The sequence below is a fragment of the Emydura macquarii genome, unplaced genomic scaffold, assembly GCF_026122565.2.
Source record: "Emydura macquarii macquarii isolate MOO-44397 ecotype Brisbane River unplaced genomic scaffold, CSIRO-AGI_Emac_v2 contig_691, whole genome shotgun sequence".
Lineage (NCBI taxonomy): Eukaryota > Metazoa > Chordata > Testudines > Chelidae > Emydura > Emydura macquarii.
Genome location: NW_027130828.1, coordinates 8,771,470 through 8,794,437, shown reverse-complemented (window position 1 = coordinate 8,794,437; position 22,968 = coordinate 8,771,470). Strand labels below are relative to the sequence as shown.

The window sequence follows — 22,968 nt, the reverse complement described above, 5'->3', positions numbered from 1 at the left end:
CTTTGACTTCCAGATACTCAGTTTCAATTCAAATGTACTATATTTACATAAAAAGGATGCCTCTGACATATCCTACTCAAGCAAATCATGCTCAACAAGTTTTGGCTGGTGATGGAGGGAAATCCAGATAAGTTGTGAGAAACAATACCTCAAAACTGACAAGGTTTCAGATCAGAAAAGATTGTCCATTTTTGAGCCTTTTGTAGTCATAATGAGGGTTCAGCAATTCTCAGAATAAATGCAGCACAGTTTGGATTAGATCTCAACATCCCTTTTTGGATATTAGCAATCCTAAAGGTCCTTATTTAACCGAACAGGAACCAAGTATCAATGGAGCAAACTATTTCCATGGATAACATCCTATTTAAAGAGACTGTACTGTCTACATTGCCCACACTGGTACCAGTCAGTCAGTCTACTAATCGTTACAAAGGGTAGAGCTGCCCAAGCAGACAAGTTTAACTAGATTTGTAACGCAGGAATTAAAATAGTTAAGACAATTCAATTCTGTTGTAGATTAAAATGATAGGTCCTTGATGTGAGCTACTGGAGCTCAAATTCTCCAGAGAGAAAATAAAGGGTGTTTTACTAAAATGGTTTTCACCTGTAGTTAGTTTGCATAGTTTTTTAGTTTCTAAAGAGCTACTTTACAGTTTATTCTCAACTCTGCTATCGACTCCTTGGGTGACTTGGGCAAGCCACTCATCTCAGTTTCACCACCTGTAAGAATGGGAAAAGCTGATGCTTCACAAAGGTGAGTAAAGTACCTTGATACTTAAGGATGGCAGACACTGAATGCTAAACATTACTAAGGGAGGGTTTACCTCAAGCAGCTTGCAAGTAGTTCACCAAGTTTTGTAATATTGTCCTTACCTTTCTTCTGCTGCTTCAGCTGCTTCTGTTTTTTCATCTTCAAGTTTTTTCAGTAGGCTATCCTTCTTCAATCGGCCATACAGATCTAAAATCTCCAGCTCAAATGTTTGTGCAATTCTTTTCTGGGCTTTGTACCTGCTCTCTACTGCTTGCAGCTGGCCTCTGAACACACAAACACACATTACTACCAATTTAAATTTCTCAAAGTACAACCCACCTGCCAATGCAATTTCTGAATTTTATTTATAATAGTATGTTTTATTGCACCAACTTTATTGGTGAAAGGGATGAGCTTTCTTTTGAGCTTACAAAGACCTCTTCAGAACCTGAGGAAGGGCTCCGTGTAAGCTTGAAAGCTTGTCTCTTTCATAAAGAGAAGTTGGTCCAATAAAAGATATTACCTCATCAATCTGATTTCTCTAATATCCTGGTACCTACACAGCTACAATACTGCAAACAACTTTATTTATAGCATAAGTTAGGGATTTCACTTCAGTAACTAATCCTACCTCGCTTGGATTTTGACATCCTCCAGATATTTCTTTTGTTCCAGTAACAGGTGGTCTTTCTTAGAAAGCTGAGACTCCAGTTCGACTATCCGTTTCTGGGAAGCATCAAGCCTCTGACTTTGCTGTTGAACACAGAATTTTGCTTTCTCCAGTTCTTTCCGATAAGCAGCCTGCATCATTTCCACTTCCTGAAAAGAGGGGAACTCAGGGTTACTGAACAATACACCTTTTACAGTCATATTCAGGCCCCCTAAGAACACAAGTTAAAGGCTAAACTTTGGTCACTTATAGTAAAAAATATCCATGACACTGGATCCCCTCCCATTCCCCTTTGCTTTGAAGAGTCCAAATTTGTTCTCTCAGGATTACACTGGGGAAAAAGGGATTAAGTTTTTAAAGAGAGTTTTACCAGGGCCAGGATTCCTATATGTTTGTAATATTTGTGTGTCCATACAGTTACATATAGAAATTATCCTATGTAATATGAAACAAAGCAAGTGTCCAAAAAAAGATGCAGAACTGGAGAACTTGTTTACGGATACTAAATTACTTTGAATGTAACTCCACATGACCAGAATTTATTAGCACATCACTGTTCCTTACTTACACACTTTCCAGTAGGGATAAGTCTTGTTAATCCTGTTTAAATTGAAAATTATCCATTCTAATCTGAAAGTATCACTGAAATGTGGCCCTCAGAGTGCCAATAAAAGGCACTTTTTTTTTTTTGGCTTTATAGTTCACCTTTACTGGTTGCTTTCTCTCATGTAAAAGCAGGTACACAATGCTGTAAATGTCACTTGCCCTTTTGAAACAAAAATGTTTCCCTAAGCAGGGGTAATAAAATAATGTGGTCTTTAGGAGTTTTACAAAAAAAGAAGCAAGGCACATCAGAGATATGTATGGTTTCAAGAGAGAAGCACTTTTAGTGACAACCGTTGAAGTGACAAGACACTAGTTCTGAGTGCTGCGAGACCTGCTGTATTAACACTACGCGCTTTCCCACAGAGCATCTCAAGCAGCAGATGCTCTCTCTTTACCTCCACCTAGAAAATTAAATGTTACATGGATTTTGGCTCTAAGGTGATAAAAATTTAATTTTCCAAGATTACTGAGCCTATTCAGGGTTGGCAATTTCCCAGGATAAATCAGTTTAGGCCAAGGAGCTGGTAAATACCATCTTAAACTGGGAAAAATAATTGCATCAGTGTCCAGTAAGTTCACCAAGTACAGAACAAATCTTTTCAAATTTTGGATACACCCATACAAAACTAAGGAATAGGCATGGTCTATCCACTACATCAAAGTTGGTCTTTTGTTGTATGGCCAAATGGACTGGCAATCTGCAACTCTGAATGCTTCCGACTGCTTAATTCTTCAAGCCTATAACTTTGCATTACAGTCATTTTCACATAACATTTTATTTATAGAATATTGAAAACTGAAATGAGTGAGAAATGTAGAAATTCCTTGAACAAATAACAAAACCAAAACCCATACAGACTTTCCGATGTTCAGTCTTAGAATTACATAAATTACACCCACTGCAATTTCACTTTTTATTTATACAACTAAATTAATCTATGTATCTACTGCATTATGTAACCACAATTTGAAAACATAACGAAATCTAAGTGTAATGTGGTGTGCATTAAACAAAACAGGTTTTAAAATAAAAAAATGCTTTAAACTAGTGATGAACTGATTTTTCCTGAGGAAGTAAAAACCATGATTTTACCTGGTAAAAACTATGCCATCCCTGAAGATAGACTGGATAGTCTGACACAACTAACACAAAATCTTTCAATGGAAGGTAAGTCATAACAGTAACATCTTTCATATGCTTTGAAACTGGTTGCAAACATTTGTGTCAGTTTGTTCACTGATTTGTAAAAAGTTTCCTTCTTCACTTAAAAGCCACTATTCAACTTGATGATGATCCTAAGGTGAATCTTTCCAGAAAGGTCTTGCCTGTGACCTGCATACTGTACCTTCGTCGTGTCTGCATGCTTGTGCTGCAGCTGTTCCAAGTACAGCTCATTGACCTCCCCTAGAACTAGAAGCTGCCTATTCAAGAACTCCATCTGCTGCTGGACTGACTCGCTGTTGGAAAGCTTAAAAAAAGAAATAAATTAGAGAGTCCACAGTGAACAATTTAATCTAAGTGTCACACTTGACCTGCGCTACATCTGTGGGTTATATTTTTATTGAAAAGGGAAAAAAAACTAAAACCACAATGTTTAAGGAAGTAGCAGGCAATTATGACAATCGAGTGAGTGGGTGTTCCTCAAAGCTGCTGCAGGTAATTTGTGGCATCCCATGAGACAAATGCAGCAATTAGTTAACTTAACCCCACAGACAGCTGGTTTGCTTCAAATGAGGTAACTGCTTCTCCATTTATATGCGAGTTCCCTTTACCTTCTGATGAGCTCTCTAACATATAGAAACATACAAGGAGAGCTTTAATTCCAGCATATATTGCTCCATCTTTGAAATTCAAAATGTGGACCAGAGACCCAAAATGAGGAGCAAGATTTCAGAAGTCTCAGGACTATGCAAATTTAATTTCTTCAGCATAAGATTCTTCATACCCTTTGTGTTCTCACTCATTTAAAATCAATACCATGGAACTCAGTGTGGTATGAGGAGCAGCTTACCCAACGTGATGGAGGTCATGGGAGAAACTGAGAAGAGAAATTTGACAATGGATAATAGCAAAAAAGGACACGGAAGGGCCACAACGGGATCCTTACCTTCTGAGAAACTTGGCTGAGAAGCAATTCCGTGTGACACACCTTGTTATTGGCTTTCTTTAATTCTAACCTCAAATCTGCAATCATGTTCCTACAGTCCTTCAGCTTGGTCTGTTCAAATAGAGAGCAAGATGCTTAAGGTTCTGAAACTACTACAGACCTAGCAAAATACACATCTGGCAGGATGGCCAGCATTCCCCAAGACACCATAATCAGTGGTTACAGATTAAACACTTGAAATGATCACCATTATCCAAGGACTAGTTAAAGGCATGCAATTTGCCACTTCTAAATTCTATACAAAGCAAAATAAAACAAAGCCACAAAGAATAGAATCAACTACGTTAGATGAATTTTTAACTGCATGTTGTCTTATTTGGATTGGAGTAAGAGGTTTAATACACCTAAGAGCCATTTCATGCCAGAGCATTAGGGGGGGGTTATTTTTAAAGCTATGTTATCTGCTCATTATAGCTTTTCCATGCTATGTTTCATACCTGCAATTCCTGGCTCTGGTTGTAGAATTCTTCCCTGTCATGTTGCAGCTGACGGATCTGGCTGTGAAGCTGAGCCACTATATTATCATGCTCCTCCTGAAACTGGTGGTACCTGGCTTGCTCTTTCTGCAGACTAAGCTTCAAGGACTGGATATCTTTCTCCTGTAGTTTCAGCTGATCTTTCTGTCCGGAACCATATGCCAAATGTCAGATGACCAAATTTGTTACTTCAACTAGTACATCACAGACCACTGCCCCCCCGAAGTCAACCACCAAATAAAGAACCAAGAACAAAACCCACTAATAGCACAGTCTTCGAACTTGGCTATATTACAGCACTTTAGTACGTTCCACATAAAAAGATTTTTTTGGTTTTTTAAAAAGAAATGGTTAAAGGTGCCAGGCTGAACATACTGGAAACTGAAGTTACATCCACGAAATATGGCCAGCAGTTGTGTGTGTTCCTCCACACCACCCACAAATGCTCCAGTGGTGACCTAAAGGGACAGCATCACAGAAGACAGGGTAGTTCCATTTCCAATAATTACTCAGTTCTTGAGCTCTTCGCTGTGATTGCAACAAAAGGTGCCAATTTACATGGCAGCTTTTATCATGTGGACCCAAGAACTGAAACAAGACTAAATTTATTTCACATGGGCTCTATACCCACTAAGTTTCTATCACTAATTAGGGCCAGATTCAAACAAGAGACTCTGAAAGAGAGAACACACTTGAGATACTTCGCCTTCTATCAGCATTCTTCCGCAAGTGAAAAGCATGGATTTCTTCAGGAAACATAACAAGGTTACTAGCCTAATATTAAGACTGCCCAAATGTTAAGCAAACACAACACTAACTGTTAAATCGCAACATCCTTAAATTTGGTAGTTATTTAAGCCAGATGACATCATCAAGTACGTGTTCAGTTCACTGTCTTTTAGAGTAAATTACCGGTTTCAGTTAATCACAATGCATCTAATTTATCCACAATCCATTCCACAAAAACTGGAGTGTTTGAAGGTTGCTTTTTTTCTTTTACAACTTCAATGACAAATACTTTACGAGATTTTAAATTTTTATGATACTATAGTAGATGTCGTCTGGGACAGGTTCATAGATGTGATAAGTGCTGCTAATACATCACTCTTGGCATGCACAGCTCTTAAATCCTTGCTCACCATGGCAGCATTATGTTCCTCCAGTGCTGTTGCTTTGATCACTTTCCGCAGGAGTCGCCGGTTCCGAAGGGCATGTTGTTGCCTTTTGAAGCGTTCATACAATAACTGGTTATGCAGCAAAAGCAGCTGGTTACGCAGGGTATGAATCTCATCTGAAGGGGGAGAACCTAGACAGAGTTAAATGACAGAGTGGAGGTTATTGCTAAATATAGTTGATTCTGTTACAGACATTCAAACTTACATCCTAATGCAGGCCCATCCCACCTTTTCCAGTGTTATATTTTAACTGCAAACCAATGGAAAAATTGAGGAATTTTTTTAAAAGGCTATCAATAGTTAACACAAAACTTTACATGTTCAAAGCTCTATACAGTCTCAAATCCTCACCATACCCGTAGTTTGTAGGTAGCAATTTATTATCCACATTTTACAGATGGGGGTAAAGTTTTCTAGAATGCCTAAATGGCTTAGGTACTGTAGAAAGTGTGACTGAGGTTATGTCAATACTTCAAAGTAAAACTCAGGGCACCAGGTCTTAGAGTCTAGGTCAACTGCTTGGGCTTGCAGAGCTCAGGCTATGGAGCTAAAAGTAGCAGTGTACACCCACTCAGGCTGAATCTTGGGCTCCAAGACCCTCCCCCCTTGCCAGATTTCAGAGCCTAGGCTCTAGCCTGAGTAGGAATGTCTACACTGCTATTTTAGCCCTGCAGCCCGAGCCTGAGACAACTGACCTGAGTTCTAAGACTGGGAGCCACGGTTTTTCTTTGCAGTGTAGACATACCTTTAGCAACTTAAATCCCATGAACTTCCAGTGGCACTTAAGACCCTTTGAAAGTTTTACGCAGAGAATTTGAAAGAACCTAATTTGCACAAAGCTACACAGCAAATCAGTGACAGAACCAGGATTAGAATTCAGGTCCTTCCAATTTCTAATCCCGTGCTCATTCCTCCAGCCTACACAACCTTCATAATTATAAAAAAAAAAAATTGCAACAATCCATTTGAAGCCTGAAACTGAAGTCTGTTTCCTTGCCAACATTTTCTCCTACATTGCACATTTTTGTCACTGCAGGTTGCTTCTGAATACTGTGCTTGTGGCTTACATGATTATTTTTGGGAAAGAGTAATGAGAAATTGTAGTACATGGCTTTTACTGCACCAGCTAAAGGTGATAAGATTGAGATTAGCCTCAAGCCATTTAAAAATGTCAGTTTTAAATAGTTCAGAAGAGGATGTCTTCCACAGGCCATTGGAAAGATTTTAGCTGGACCAATTTCACATTCCTTTGTTAATTCGCAGATCTACCTTAGAAAGACAGATTTATCTAAAAGTATTCCTAAGCACAGGCAACGATTTGAAAAGTTTTCTAACACTGTACAGGGTAGGTTTTGACAAAACTGTGCTGAAGTTAGTTATGACTTAAGTGGAGTTTCCAGATGGCCCAGGTGAAGAAAGAGGAAGGAGGGTCATATTTGATTTAAGGGATCCAGACGAATGTGTCCAAAAATAACTTTTCTAAAACCCCCCTTCCTCATAGTTTTACGGATTTTTCAACTGGCTTTTTTTTTTTTTTTTTTTTAAATTCCCCCAGTGGAGTCAAGGTCACCAACACAGAAGTCAAAAGGAAGCTTAGGATGACAAAACTGTGAGATATATATTAAATGGTGAGGAAAGATTTAAATTTTAGGCTCTCTGAGTTATGATCAGTTAGGGAGTGGAACAGGAGGAATATTTAAGTAGTTCTTTAAACTAGGTGGAATTCAACTTTAAAACAGAAGGGCCATTCACATCAAGATTACACGTTTCTGCATAGGTGGCCAAAAAAAGGAAACCATATAAAAGAGGATCAGTGTCCCTTTGAAGAAGGCCAGTACATGCAATTGCAGAACTCATAATGGGCATGAGTACCATTGCAACTTAGTGAAAAAAGCACATAGCAATATTCTGAGTTCTGCAGGAAAGGCAATTTTCACTTTCCAAAGGCAAAAACTTGTAATGTTGAAACACAAAGGTGCATCATCTGCTGAGTAGATAAACCACATGTAGGTCACAAGACTCCTGAAGTATGGAAAAAAGAAGCCAAATAGGCAGTCCATTGTTTAAGTAAACAAAGTAGCAGAAGATACAAAGAAATGTATTTTGACTGATTATGGATTACATTTATGGGCCTAAAACGAGAAAAGCTTGTTTACCTCCAAAGTGAGTCCAGTCAGCAGATTTGCTCGGCAGAGGCAACCTGGAAATAAAAAACAGTATTAACAATTTATACAGGGTAAGTGAACACCTTACAAGACAGAATGAAATACAGTCCCTGTCCCTAAGGCTTTGCAATCTAACAAGCGAGACAACACATTAGAGAATAATTTGGGTAAAAGTGTAAGAAGTGGGTTTTAAGGAGGAATTTGAAAGACTGAAAAGGGTGCTTGGTAGACAGAAAGGGAGAGACTGTCCCAAGTGTAAAAAGCAGCTTGAGAAAAGAGTGAAGCAGGAGGTAGGACAAGGAGATGAAGGGAGTGCATAATAGGAAATGAAAACAGACATGGATGCATCTGTATATGAATCTCCCTTCCTAAACATTGGCCCAAACCAGTTTTTCCAGTTCCTGACTTTCATATTAGGGAGAAGGAGTGGTCACCCTTCTCCAGGCCGCTAGACTTCACCCCACTATTTGACACCTAACTCTGGTCAGGTGAACAACTTTCTCTAAGACAGGCATCCAAGCCATAGCAGAGACAGGCAGCCAATGGACTCACTTTCTCACCATCAGGTTTGGCAATACCGCTGAGCAACAACAGCAAAGGCAGCAAGAGTCCTAAGGCTATTCATAAGAACATTTTACTTATGCAAATAAATGTTAAACTATCATTCTGGCTACACGGTTCTCTCTCAAGAACTCATGCATGTCCAGTCAGAAAACTCTGAAGAGGTTACTTAACATGAAGCAATTATGCCTTTGCAATATGAAGATTACAGAATCGTGTCTGCAGAGCTAAATCTTGGTTTCCAAGCAAAGTAGCCTTTCAGGCACAGCTGCTGATATATGATGGACAACGAAAGGAATAATGAACTGGAAACAGTGTTTGCAGGGCAAGATCTATAAATACTTACTTGTTGAGCTCCTTGGTATGTGCATCTGCTCCTTGCTGTATCAGTCTATCCAGTACTTCCAGTGGAGAGGTGGAGGATGTGCAGTCTTCATCCTGGTTTCCCTTGGCTTTCTTTAGCAGCTCCTCAGTCTTCTTGCTAACAAACAGGTAGGCAGTCTTTGGTAACGCAACCTCAAAAAGGTGCTCATACGAGGGAGACTGCCCGCTCCCAAACCCCATTCTTCTCTGCGGTGATGCTTTGCAAGGGCTAGGAGTGAGGATACTGGTCTCCATAGAGGACTGGCCTTCCCTGTTACCAGCAGGGCTTTCCTCAGAGGCTCCATAGGGCCGGTCAATGGGAGTAAATGCTTGTTTAGGTGTGTCTCGTGCACTCTCAGGCCCAGGTTTATCCAGAGAAGAGGTTAACAGTTCAGAACTCAGACTGTGTCCTTGAACACTATAGGCTACTGAATGGGGTTTCCTTTGAGAGGCTGGTAGACTCTCACTTGTGCGGTAAAAAGGAGAGTCAAATCCTCCTCTAGGCACCACGGGCTCAGCATCTGCTGTAGTGATCTCAGAGATCTCTTTTGATATTGCATCTGAGAAAAAGAGAAAAGGCAGTTAATAGGCAAATAAGCTTAAAAAAATAAGTTTGGTGCTGTGTTAAGACAATCCATCATTCACCCACTATGTAATACCCCCACCCCCCCCAAACTCCTGTGATACATTTAGGCATCAGTTTACCTGGTATACACTCAGGCTTGCTCTTTGTAACCTGGGATACAAATCCTCTGAATCATCCTAATGTAAAATTAGAACCAGCTACAATGTCAAAACTGAAGGATGTAAATTAACTCATGGCTTTATGACAGAGCTATGAATTTTTCAAAGTGTAATTTGAGTTCTTAAAACTTTGGGAAGATTTTTCAAATTGAAATGGACCAGATCAAGTATTTGGGAATACTAGGATTTAAATTATTTACCACAATTTAGATAATACAAATAAGAATAGGTTTTATTAAATGGGAAAAGCTAGCTTGTGGGTATGATAGAAATAAAGCAAAATAAACAAACATCCTTTGTAGAGAGGGTGGATAAAAAACCCCATTAAAATATTTTAAAAGAGGTTTATTTAAATCATTTAAAAAAAATTAGTTAAATATAAAGTTTATTTTTAAGAAATAAACAAGTAAACCTAATTAAAATTAAATTTCAAATTGACAATTTATTTTAAGGCCTAAATGTATTACAATCATTTTAATTAAATACAAAAAATATTCAGCAGTACATATTTGTTGCTAAGTTTTAGTTGGAAGTTAAACCACTGAACTAGTGGAAAGTCACTGAATAAATACTTGGAACCTGATTTTGTGGAAGTGCTAAACTAGTTTTTGACAGCAGTAGCCTCTTTTGCAGGTGCAGAGATAAAACTTTCTTCGTTTCAGTTTTTCAACTCCCAATCAATTTCTTAACACTGAAATGACCTCGTTGAATAAAACAGGAAAACTTGTTTTTCCTCTTCCAATCTATGAATAAAAACTAGGTATGAAAGAATGAGAGCAATTAATTCTAAAATCTTGAAAAACACAGTGACCAGAAATCACCAGTTCAATTAATTAACTACAGAGAGACTTCCTTTGTTTAATAAAATTGTTAGTTTTAAATGCAAAGCATCTTTCAGTAAGCTTTTTTAATGTATTCAGCAATTTAACATAGTCATATTTAATACAAAATTTCAAAGCTGTTTTTGTGCATTTCAACTGAATATGAATTTCTATCCAAAAAGAGCTTTACACAAATCACAAATAAAAAAATTAATTCAGTAAATAAGAAATGCATCATTCACCATTTTCTAACAATAAAAAGTGTGAAAATTTAGAAATCAAATAAAAGGTAAGTATAGTGCATCCTCCTGGTTAGCAAAAAGAAATGCAAAATTTAGAGTAAAGGCTATATTAAATTACAAATAAACATGTTTTAATGGTTACCAACCAATGAGAATCAATCTTTCTTTAGGAAAGTAATTAAAAAGTACAAAGATGAATTATTTATATCAAGGTTTCCTGCTTGCTGAATTAAATCATGATCAAAACTGGTGATTTAAATCAATCCACTTTGTTTCTAGTTTTTGGGGTTGTTGTTTTTTTTTTTTATTAAAGAGTCCCTCTCAATTAAAGCTCCAAGAAGAGTCTGAAGTCTGAGAGTGTAAAGAGAGTGAAGAGTCGGGGTGTAAAGAGAGTGAAGAGTCAGGGTGTAAAGTCTGTAAGAAAAAGGGAGACTATACTAAACATGGAAAAAGTGCTATATCTTCCCTTATAGCACTAATATGAAGAAAATATACACACTATATAGTGTGTATGTGTGTGTGTGTAAACACACACACACACACACACACACACACACACACACCACTAAATATGCTAAGACACTAGGATGAAACTGACAACAGTCTTACTCAAATTCTCAAAATAGGGTTTGAAGGGGTACATAAATCTTGCAATAATCCTTTGCACAAGGGTGAATTTTCCACATAGCAAGTAGGGGTCTGTTTTTATACAAAAAGCAAATATTTGCTCACCATCCTCCAAGTTTGTTTTTAGAAATTTTAGCAGAAAGGAAGTCCTTTTCCATTTCTGCCAACTACTTCCTAATAAAGAATTTGGATTTTTACTTGTGGGGAGGAACAAGGGTGTTGTGAATACTGGAAATAAGAACAGGCTTAAGGATGGGATAATTTTCAAAGGAATATTTAGGGATATTGCAACCATTTTTTGGAAATAATTGATATCCCTGGATTTATGGATCTAGAAAATACAGATATTATGCAGTTTACAGAATAGCAGAAAACTAACTTTCATTTTTTCCATCGCTGTTCTGTTATCACTATATAAAATTTTGAAAAAAAATCTTAAAAGGACAGTGAGAAGAGATACTGAATAAGTGCCTGATCTAAAACCCACTGAAATCAATGGAATCATTCCATTGATATTAACAGACTTTGGCTCAGGCCCCAAACAACAAAAAGAAGAAAACCAGAAGAAAGTCTGGAGCAGTGCCATCTAACTTAGCGTGCTAATTAAGGAACACTGTAAAGTTTTATTTCAAAATTATCTTGACCAGAAAATTTTATAAAGGGATTATATAATCACCATATATGTCAGGGAATAGGTGGGTAGAAGTAGTTCATTCTTACAAAATGTAAATGACGACATCCTAAAATTCAGCTAGTTTGAGCCCTGATATTAAAATAAATAGATTTTCCACTTGGCTGTAAACAGTGATTTTTTTTTTAAACCAATGCAAAAGGGTCTACAGAGTTATCTAGGAAATTATGGGTTGTCTCAAAGTGAGACATTCTTCCTTGATTAAAAAGAGGAAATACACGCCTTAACACTAGCCACGTAAAGAAGCATTTACTATTATTTATCTATTATATTTGCATCTGAAATAATCCGATTTCCACATTGATAGATATGTAAACCATAAGAATCACTAAAAGGATTCTTGCATAAAGCATAAAAAAGGAGCATGTTTCAAAAATAGAAAAATGTTTAAATGGACCAGGAAGACAAAGCCAATAGGGAAGGTTACAACAATTAAGTAGGGCAGTGTAACCAAGTATACCTGGACAGCAATAATCTCTTTCAGAAATTAAGGATATTTCATTCTCATCAGAAACACATGCAGAGTTTCTGTACATTGAACATGAAGTCTCTTGATTTATGTGGGAAGAGTTGATAAGAAGCAAGGTGAAATTAACTAACTATACATTTATGGCACTTTCAAAATATTTTTATCAGGAAGAAACTGGTATCCCCCGAGAGGTTCCCTGAATCCATACATTGTTTTCTTCTGTCTGCAATAATTAGTAATACTCATTTATAAACTGACTCGATCAAATTAAAAAGGTAATCATCAAACTCAGTACCATACTAGCTCGAAGTCTAAGTGTATAAAACCTACATAAGGACACCAACAGACATTACCTTCTTCTCTGTCCTTCTCAACACTATCTTCATCAGAGGCCAGGCAACCTAAAAATTCTGGAAGATCACTTAAAGTTACAGAACTCTTATTGCCAGGCACTTCTGAAGAAAAAAAACAAAACAAAAATTAATTGTACAGATACTATATCATAAAATTTTAACAATATGATATCTTCCACTTCTGCTGAAATAGTCTTTAAATAACCTTCTCCATCCCTCTGGATCCTCCCTAAAACAGGAGTATACCCAATTTCTGCTCCACCCACAAGTCAAAGTCTTGAAGTGTTAGGTCATTGGTCCTTCCAGAGACAGCTAATGTGATTTTGAAACGACAAGAAGGGCTACTGCAGAGTGAGATGAGGCAGTCTCCTCCACAGAAGAGGAGTATGTTGTCTGCAGTTTTTCTGCCCATGAAAAAGAAGGACAAAGCTTAAGTCTCAAATATGGTTGCACTGCTACATTTCCAGGCCAGCTTTAAACTCCCTTTAAAACAATGATCTTGCTCCAACAAACAGTACGTACCTACAAAAAAAGCTTAACTGAATGAATGAAGTACAAACTAAACCATATATGACTGAGTAACAGATCAAAAGTCTGAAACAGCTGCTAGAGAGGCATGTACTAAGCAATGAAGGAATAGAAACCTTATGTTCGTAGCTCAGTCAGAAGTTGGGAATCAAATGGCAAATCTAGCACAAATACCAAATAGTTCAGATACCAGTCTTGCAAAACAAATCCACTGTGGAAAGCCAGTTTTAAATTCCAGCATCTTCTCCACCCTGAAGACATTTCTACAGCTTAGTGTCTTAAGTATGGTACCATCAAAGTCCTTTCCCACTCCTTTCAGAGACGGGGATAGAGGGTAGAGGAAATGGCAATTATAGATTCCATTTCCAATAAGATACGCATTTCTCTCAAATATTCTCTACAGATTTTACTACTCCACATGGAACTAGACAAGGGTTCTCTCAAATGCACTAATATAGTAAAATTGCAGTAGCATGAGCAAATATCAAATTCTGCTTCCAAAAAGCAATTGAGGGGAGAGAGTCTATCCTGAACTGCCGATGCAGCAAAGGAATGCACATCGGCTATATTATGGTCTGACTAAGATGCATAACACTGCATGTCCTTTTGAAGTTGAGGAACCTAAACTTAAGAGAGCTTCCAAAGATCATCCTCAAAGCTTGAGCTTCTCCTTTTTAATCTTTTTCAACTTTCACGTTAGTTCTGTGTTCCAAACACTTAAATATTTAAATTGTGGAACACAGGGTGGTGGTGAGGGGCAGCTAAGAAGACAGTCCATGCAAAGTATTTCTGGAGGTGACTAGTTAAACAGGAAACAAGTCAAAACTTCACACTATAAAATAACTTAAATTGAATCACAGTTTTAGAGTGGGATTCTGGAATCACTATGGAATGGATGGGAAAAAAAGTGGAGAAACAAAAGACTTCTCCCCTGTCCTAACTGGAAACATTTATCCACAAATGAGATCCCTGCTTTCAGGTAAGACTATTGAGAGCTGGAAGAAGAGGATGTAGTTTACCCAGTGCTTTCTCGCTGTTTATGACATTTTGCTGTCGGGACAGCAAAGGCCTCCCGGGATCTGGTTTGTCCTCCTGGAAGAGAATAAGAATTCTTTAAAACAGACATCTATCACAAAACAGACTCCAGTACATCTTCAGTGAGAGGGAATTTTTCCAGACAGATGACTTAAGTGGTAAATCAATAAAGGACTTTGAAGACTAGCTAACCCAAATCTAAACTGCCTGAAGTTACAGGCAATTTGTTAGTTTGTGTTAAGGTCCAAACTATATTTTTTATAATTAAATACTTTGAATTTACACATAGAAAACCATGGCTGGAAAACAGGTTCTCATGACAAGATAATCCAGAGACTGAAGCCAGATTTGTCTGGCAGTTACATTTTGCCTTTACCTTCTTGGGAGGTGTGGCAGCAGCTGGAGGAAGTGAAACATGCACAAAGTCATCTGAAATGCAGGCTGGAGGTGGGGAGGTGGCTGGTGTTCCTAGAGGAGTTCCTTTCGCACCTGCTCAAAAGGCAGAGAAAAGGTTAATCCCCAATAAAACACCATGTCCTTCTTATTTTAGTTAATTTTACATTCATAAAGTGATACACTTCAAACCATCTGCCATTCAAACCTCACAATTTTAATCCACATATACAGTTTCATATGGACATCCAATTTTCAAGCTTGCTACCTAACTTGGGGTACCCAGTTCTCTGTATCAGTGTTCATATTAGAACTTAGCTGTATAAAATGAGCACTTGGAAGTCTAAATGCTGATTTGGAGCACGCAAATGCAAAATTGGCTGTTTCCATTTAAGATGCCCATTCAAAAAATTGTACACCATTCAAGAGTAGAGTAATGATATAGTTAAAGGTGTCAAAACTTAGGAATAGTAAAACTGGGTAAGAGAGTGGTCCCTAAACCTTTCCAGACTACCGTATCCCTTTCTGGAGTCTGATTTGTCTTGAGTACCCCAAGTTTCACCTCACTTATAATCTACTTGCTTACAAAATCAGACATAAACGCAAAAAAAGTGTCATCACACAATTACTGAAAAATGGCTTACTTTCTCATTTAACATATAATTATAAAATAAACTGATTGGAATATAAATATTGTACTTACATTTCAGTGTATAGTATATAGAGCAATATAACCAAGTCATTGTCTGTATGAAATTTTAGTTTGTACTGACTTCACAAGTGCTCTTTACATAGCCTATTGTAAAACTAGGTAAATATCTAGATGAGTTGATGTACCCTGCAGAAGACCTTTGCATACCCCCAGGGCATGCATACCCCTGGTTGAGAACCACTGGTATAAGAGAATTTTTAGAGAAAAGCAGTTTAAAGAAGTTCGGAATACACTTAGATTCACCTTTAAAAAGCCTGTATGCAATCCTAAGTATCTACACAGATATTTAACATAAAGCAGCACTTCTAGACTAAGTTAAAAAACTCAATAAATGCTAACTCTGAAATGCAGTACATACCAGGTGTGCTAAAATATTTGCTATAAGGCTGTGATGAAGTTTGTGAGGACTCTGATGAGACAATCCCTGGGGAGGTTGGTGGAGTGGTCATACCACAAACTGCAGAGGGGCTCCAGATGGTAACCTGAGTCACAGTATCAGCAAATCAATTAGGCACATGTAACAAAAATCCACATGAAATACACACATCTGACCCATGCCCAAATGTCAAAAACCAAAGGATATCAATGGAAATTAAATTTAGTTCTTTATATATTAGGTATAAAAGTTATACTAGGAAGCTGCACTGTTCACTCAACTTAAAACAAATGTACCTATTTCTAAAACATTCCAATCCAATTGAGAAACCAGTTCAAGGAATAAAAGAGTGAACATCTTTATAACAACATGCTGGTGTGCCATGATTAGATGTATTACCTGCTGTGGCTCAGTTGACAGCTGTGTAGACTGTGGGCTCAGAATCTGAGGTAGCTGCCCTTGCATTTGTGATAGTGATAGCCGAGAAGTGGAATAAGGGGTGGAAGTCCCTGAAGATTTAAAAAACAAACAAAAAAAACCCCACCAACATTCATGTTACTTATCAAATCTGATTTGGGTCTTGATGATCCTCCTTGCAGATATTTAACAGCTTTTATTTTTAAAACATTTCAAAAAAATCAAATCCCTATCTGTTCATATACACAACTGGGCTATTGGAGAGCAGATTTAATCCTTTCCGTCCATGCAAAACATATAACAACTACAATTTTAAGTGGCTAATCATTTGAGGTATCTCAGTATTTATGTGTGTAACCTTAAAGAGGCCTAATTCTCAGAAAGTGCCAAACACTTGACCAACTAATCACTACTGTCTTTTCTGAGTAAATTACAGACACAAGGCAACAGGAACTGTTTTAGTACATCCTTCAAGGAAAAAAGTTACAGCTTTGTGACACTGCCAAAGAATAGTAATATCAAGACTTCATGTGTGTGTACAAAATAAAAAAAAAAAAAATCTGTTCTTGTTGCAAAGACAGCCTTTTAGAACTGGACTTCAAGAAGGGAACATTGGTAAGAATTGTGATTTTTTTGCAACATAGCTGGTCTGCTTCTAAGGACAAATGGGTCTTAAAAGTGCCAATCAGCTCTTACCATAGCTGCTGTGTGTGTCAATGTAAGGTCTGGCATTGGGGTCAGTTTGACGGGGCTGCAAGCATATGCTGACCGGCTGTGACACAGAGTAATAACTGTCTTCATAAGAGGCTTCTTTTGGGTCCAGGGAGATTTTGGCACATTCTATCACAACATCTTGAGTTTCTAGTCTTTTCCACCTGCAGACAGTTTTTGGAGCCAAAAGAGTAAGTTAGTCTTAAGTTATTCTGATTATAAATCAAGGTTCCTGGAGATATTAGGAATTGATTTGTAGGATGGCTCATTTGTGTTCCTGCCAGCTTTGCATGATCCCAGCTGAAACACTATTGAGGCACCATACAATTGTGTGCCTTGCAACATTTTAGACAGTTTACAAAGAAAATTGCAACTAGATGACACATAAGAGGAGACTCCAATTTGGCAACAGCTTTGAAACAAAACTATTAGAACTCAGCAGTGTCTGTTGTTGAGCACTCTGGAAACAGTATATGAAGGAACAGTATATGAAGGTTTGCACGGTGGGTTCTGAGCGTCAACACATGGAGAGATCAGATCAGCTACCCTCAGATGTTGGGAGTCCAAATTCAGACAAACCAGTAGTGCACATTCTGAAATTATTTGCAAGTTGGTATCTGGAATGCCAATTAAGGAGTTTTACTTGTTTTAAGTTTTGTGCATGCATATTCTATGTTTCTTTCTTTCTTTCACTTTGTAAACCTCACCTCTGTACAACTGAGAAGTAAACTCAGCAGTCAAATTAGAACTAGCCAAGACCTCAGAGGATGGAAGTTCACTGCATGTTAAAATATAGTAAGAAAAATGGGAAGCTATCCATTTAGAAGCTGCATTGCTTTTGGCCAGAAGATAAAATTTGAAGCAAGACAGTTTATGCAAGATACTAACCCAAAGGGCTTTAACTGACAATTCTGTGCCAATCTAACTCTTTAGAGGTGCTGCCCCCCACCCAAACGCAGCTGGGAGAAGCCTGCAAAACTGATCATTGTGATAGTCAATGGGTTCCCATTTAGTAGTGTTTTCCTAGTGGCTCTGAAAGCAGGGGAAGAGCACTACTGTGCAGGAACAAGAGTCAATTTCTCCTCTTCAGTTGCTGGGCCTGTGGAGACAAGAGAAAAGCAGCAAGTGGTGCTGCTGCAGGCAAATGGGCCTACTTCTAAAAAAGCTAGTACAGTTGAGGCCACATAAAAACAGACCTGTTAAAAGAATTGATCTGTTAACTGAGCCCATTTTCTAGGCACCAAATCAGGCACAATGAAGCTATTTTAAAATATTTAAATCCTATTAAGCACTTCTAACAAACCAAAGGTAAAAAAAGCCAATCTTAAAACTTGCCCCAGTAAAACAGATATGAGTAACTTATGTCAAATCAAAACACGTATTATAAGACTGCAGATTCCTCTTTATTCTGTCAAGGACAAAGAGCAGATTAGTCACACAATTTGGACACTAACACCACAGCAGTACCAACGGCTTTCTACCATAACTAAAATATCTTTTTCAGGTATTGTAACTATCCACCCACCAGATACAAAATGAAGTTCAACCCCCAAGCCAACAACTGATAAATGATCTACTCCAATAATGTGTGTCCCTCCACCCCCAGTTGTAATCCAGGATGCAGAAACTTTACGTTTTATCTGGAGTACCTTAGAGTATTGATTGCAGAGTATCACTGGCATAGACTTTTCTGTTGGCAGGCACAAACTTCTGTTGTGAGCCTTCTGAAAAGGACAGCTAAAGGCTGCTCATTCACAGCCTTTCCTAACAGAGGAGTCAATTTATATACCTTCGTGGGTCCAGTTCATGGTCCTTGGATCCAGTCACTAATTCTGGATGAATTCGTACATGTTCCATCATTGGCTGGAAAAGGGGGGCAAAACAGAGAAATACGTATTTAGTGCAACTGGAAAAGCTTTGTACCATGTTTAACTCCAAAATGGAGCATCAACAAGCAGTTCCAATAGGTAAAAGTTTAGAAGAGAGTTACAGAAGTGTAAAAACAACGAGAGTTCTGTAGCACTTTAAAGACTAACACATTTAATTTCAGCAGGCATAAGTTTTCGTGGGCGTCAGCCCACTTCCACAGATGCAGTTGGTAGAAATAACACAGCAAATATTGGCAACATATATAGGAGGCAACATATACATATCCAAAGGCATAGACAACAATGGTTGTCATTAGGCCTCAAGTACCCAGCTTTCATCCACCTACCCCATTGTTGTCTATGCCTTTGGATATGTATATGTTGCCTCCTATATATGTTGCCAATATTTGCTGTATTATTTCTACCAACTGCATCTGAGGAAGTGGGCTGAAGCCCATGAAAGCTTATGCCTGCTGAAATTAAATTTGTTAGTCTTTAAAGTGCTACATACAGACTAACATGGCTACCCCTCTGGAACTCTTTTATAGAAGTGTGACAGCTAGATTAATTGTTCAGACTGGCTAGTATTTAGAAAGCTGTTCTTGCTTCCACAAAGGTTCCATTCTGCCAGTAATCTATCATGGTCCTGTTTCAGTGCACAGTACTCTTAATCCAATCAAATCACTGCAATAGCTCTGTTTGGCAGATAGCTACACTCTTGCGGTTATACACTACACATTTATCTCAGCTAACATGAACACAAGCTAGGTTTTACCTTGATCACCTCCTCAAAAGTCTCCAAGTTTTCCTTCATACTGTAGTGAGAGCGCAGAAAGGAGACAAAGTTGCAAGGATACATTCCATAAAGGCGGTGAAAGAGGGCATAAACACTGGCATGGAGATGGACGAGATAGATCTCTGCCACATGACCTGGGGGAAATAGTTGGAGCCTTTTTACATGACTTAATTGGAGGAGAGAAAGAAGAGAGATTCTGCTGATGGAATCAGAGAAAGTTGAGTGTCAAAAGTTAAGAGACAGTGCTTTAAGAATACCTTTTCTGATTCACGACAAATGACAGTTTTGAAGTACCACAGCTTAGCAACACTGTAAGATCATTTATGTGAAAGGAGAGGTAACACAAGTGCACCTCACAAGTGTCCATCAACTCTGAACTAAACAGTATAATCAGAAATGGAGTATTTATTCAGGCTGTCTTTTATCCCGTGTTTCTACAGCACTTTAGTTCAATGGAGTCCTGGTCCTGGGGATACAGCAATACAGATAATAAATAATTAATCCTTAAAACAAAGCACTTACTAGTCAGATTGACTCCTTTGCTGGAAGGGTTAATTTTTCAACAATTGTAGTTTGCATGAGTGACCGAACACGAAACAAATCAATAAGGACATCCCTTTAAGCTCAAAGTCAAACAAAAATATGATAACCACAGCAAAAAAAAATATCATAAGTTTGAATTGTGCAACTACTGGGTCATCTCTTTGGCCTGTAGGAGAAGCTATGATATTAATCAATGCCAAAATAAGCCTTCTAAATCACACCTCTATTTACTCAAATATGGCATTTGTTCACAGGGTCACAGATAGAAGACGTACACGTACTGCAACTCTTCTAGAGTCGTGCCTCAAAATGGCTTATGGATTGCCAGAATGGACTATTACTATGACCAATAATGTTAAAATGAAAAGTCTAGTACTACCAGTACTTTAGTGGTTACTGGTTCAGAGGCATTGTCAGAAAATCCTACATCCATAACCAACACTCATAACTGAGAACCTCCAAATTGGCACCTGGTTCAAGCTAGTAGTTTTCTCTCTCATCCTTCCATCTACTAGATCATAGTTTCTCAACCTGTGGTACACGTACCTCTGGGGGGTACAAAAGACACAGGTAGGGGGTACGCAGCAAAAAACCCAGTGAAGCGAGGCAGGAGGCAGCCACCGATTTCTGAGGAAGCCAGGCGGCAGCCGCCCACTTCCTGCCCAGTCATAGCTGAGAGGCGGGTGGCAGCTGCCAGCTTCCTGCCCGGTCCCACCTCCTAGCTGGGAGGTGGACGGCAGCCGCACCAGTCCTGGGACGCTGGGTGACAGCTGCTAGCTTCTTGGGATGCTAGGTAGCAGCTTCCGGCTTGGGTGGCAACTGCTGGCTTTCTGAGAAGCCAGGTGGCAACCGCCGGCATCCTATCCAGTCCCAGTTTCCCGATGGAAGCCTGGTGGCAGCCTCCTGTGCCCTGCAAGCTGGGTTCGCAGCTGGGTGGCTGCCACCTGTGCCCCAGCTCTGAGCCGAGAGACAGCTTCCCACACCCTGGCTTGAAGATAGGCAGCAGCTGCCTACCGCCTGCCCACATCCCCCAGGTCCCAGCCTGCACGGAAGTCTCCTCCGCCCCAGCTCAGAGCAGGTGGCAGTCGCCCACCTCCCGGGCAGGCAGCCAGGCGACAGCTGCCTACAACTTGCCAAGGTGGCAGCTCCCCTCCCCAGCTCAAAGCCCAGTGTCCAGAAAGCCAGGCGGAGAGCCCAGTCCTGGAGCCAGGCTCTACCCGCAGGCTTGCTTGTCAATGTCACTGCTCAGCTTTGACAACTATGAGAGTCCCAGATTTTACCAGTATAAAAATCTTAAGAGGGGCCCACACAGTGTGATTTGCCCCAGGCCCACACCCCCGTAGGGATAGCCATGGGGAGCTCTGCTATCCACTCTGGTGGGCTGCTAGTGCCTGCTCATACCTCACAAGTTCCCACCTGTGTGAGGAGAACACCACATGACTCCGCCATCAGGCCATAATGTTTGGCTGGCGTTGACCTTTGCTCCTATATGGAGAAAGGGGAGGAGGAAGGAGGGGAAAAACAGCAGGGGGTTTTGTGATCTGCCACAGCCACACAGTACTGCACAACTCAGAATTCTCCTGCCTTATGAGAAATACAGTTGTCCAGTGGTAAAGGGGAAAAGATTGTATTTCTCAGAGTGGAAAACTGAGTGTTGGGGTACTTATTAAAATGTTCAGAAGTTAGGGGGTACTTGCTACTTAAAAGGTTGAGAAACACTGTACTAGACCAAACTGTCCATCCATCTCCTTAGAGCTATCAGAGTTGCATTCCATCCATGTAGTGTTTGCAGTAGTGGCAGCAGCAGCAGCACTATTGATCTCAAAGCACCAAAGAAAACCTCATTTCAGAGTGTTGTACCAATAAGCGCCACAGTGTCAGAGAAACATTCAGACATTAGTTGTCAAAGAGAAGGAATAGCTTTTGGGTTTAGTATCTCTTTTTCCCCATTTAACTAACCCGAGGAGTCTCAACTGCAACCCACCACTAGTCTTTCAAGATAAAGTGCTCACCAGCAGTCAGAGTAATGGTGCTATATCGCATTTGCAACAAAGTCAGATCTCTCACCTGGATTCTTCAAGCACCAGGATGAGAGACGGCCAAAGATGCCAAAGAAATCATGAAGGTACTGTTTGCCAGACTGTGGAATCATTGGCAGCATGGTTATTAACACTAGGACACCAGTGGTGAGTACTACTACATCTGTGTCAGTCTGCAATAAAGAAAAACCGTATTAGTCAGAATTCAAATGGTAAAGCTTCATTGTTTCCAGACACAGCACTAGTATACAATGGACATTGCATATTCACCACCTCAAAAGTGCCTTACACAAAGGATACCTAAACTACACCTACCAGACCTTGGATTCTCATCTATACCTGTCCCTTTAATCTTGCTGATCCCTAAGAACTTCAGAGATTCCAGCTATTACCTGTTTTCCAACCACTGATGTGATGCCTAAGGATTTGTTGACTTCCTCCAAAGGGAGTCTTTATAGCTGTTCCTTAAATGAATGAAGAGAATCACTATTGGTATACCTACCTTTGCCCATCCACAGCTAAATATGCTCTGTCTCCACAGCCCAAGAGATTTGAAATTTGATCTGGGTATTCCCACATGGCTGGCAGATGACTAAAGCTAGGCCCAGTTGTCCTCATGTTAACATCTCTTAAATGCATACAAGCCTCTTTCTGTACAGCCACATAAG

At 39.2% G+C, this 22,968-nt stretch overlaps 1 protein-coding gene across 4 annotated transcripts in view; it reads right to left on the bottom strand.

The window, feature by feature from the left end:
- The window catches only part of TSC1 (TSC complex subunit 1), a 46,264-nt gene that overhangs the window by 3,879 nt on the left and 19,417 nt on the right, over positions 1–22,968 (bottom strand). For all 4 annotated transcript variants that reach the window (XM_067541895.1, XM_067541894.1, XM_067541897.1 and 1 more), the window contains 17 exons: positions 22,329–22,473; positions 19,698–19,852; positions 18,844–18,917; positions 17,040–17,218; positions 16,326–16,435; positions 15,909–16,032; positions 14,822–14,934; positions 14,430–14,502; positions 12,883–12,984; positions 8,919–9,495; positions 8,003–8,046; positions 5,811–5,977; positions 4,633–4,815; positions 4,136–4,246; positions 3,374–3,496; positions 1,383–1,570; positions 874–1,035 (listed from right to left, as the gene is read on the bottom strand). In XM_067541895.1, the coding sequence (XP_067397996.1) occupies positions 874–1,035; positions 1,383–1,570; positions 3,374–3,496; positions 4,136–4,246; positions 4,633–4,815; positions 5,811–5,977; positions 8,003–8,046; positions 8,919–9,495; positions 12,883–12,984; positions 14,430–14,502; positions 14,822–14,934; positions 15,909–16,032; positions 16,326–16,435; positions 17,040–17,218; positions 18,844–18,917; positions 19,698–19,852; positions 22,329–22,473 (2,630 nt within the window). The remainder of the gene's footprint in view (positions 1–873; positions 1,036–1,382; positions 1,571–3,373; positions 3,497–4,135; positions 4,247–4,632; positions 4,816–5,810; positions 5,978–8,002; positions 8,047–8,918; positions 9,496–12,882; positions 12,985–14,429; positions 14,503–14,821; positions 14,935–15,908; positions 16,033–16,325; positions 16,436–17,039; positions 17,219–18,843; positions 18,918–19,697; positions 19,853–22,328; positions 22,474–22,968) is intronic.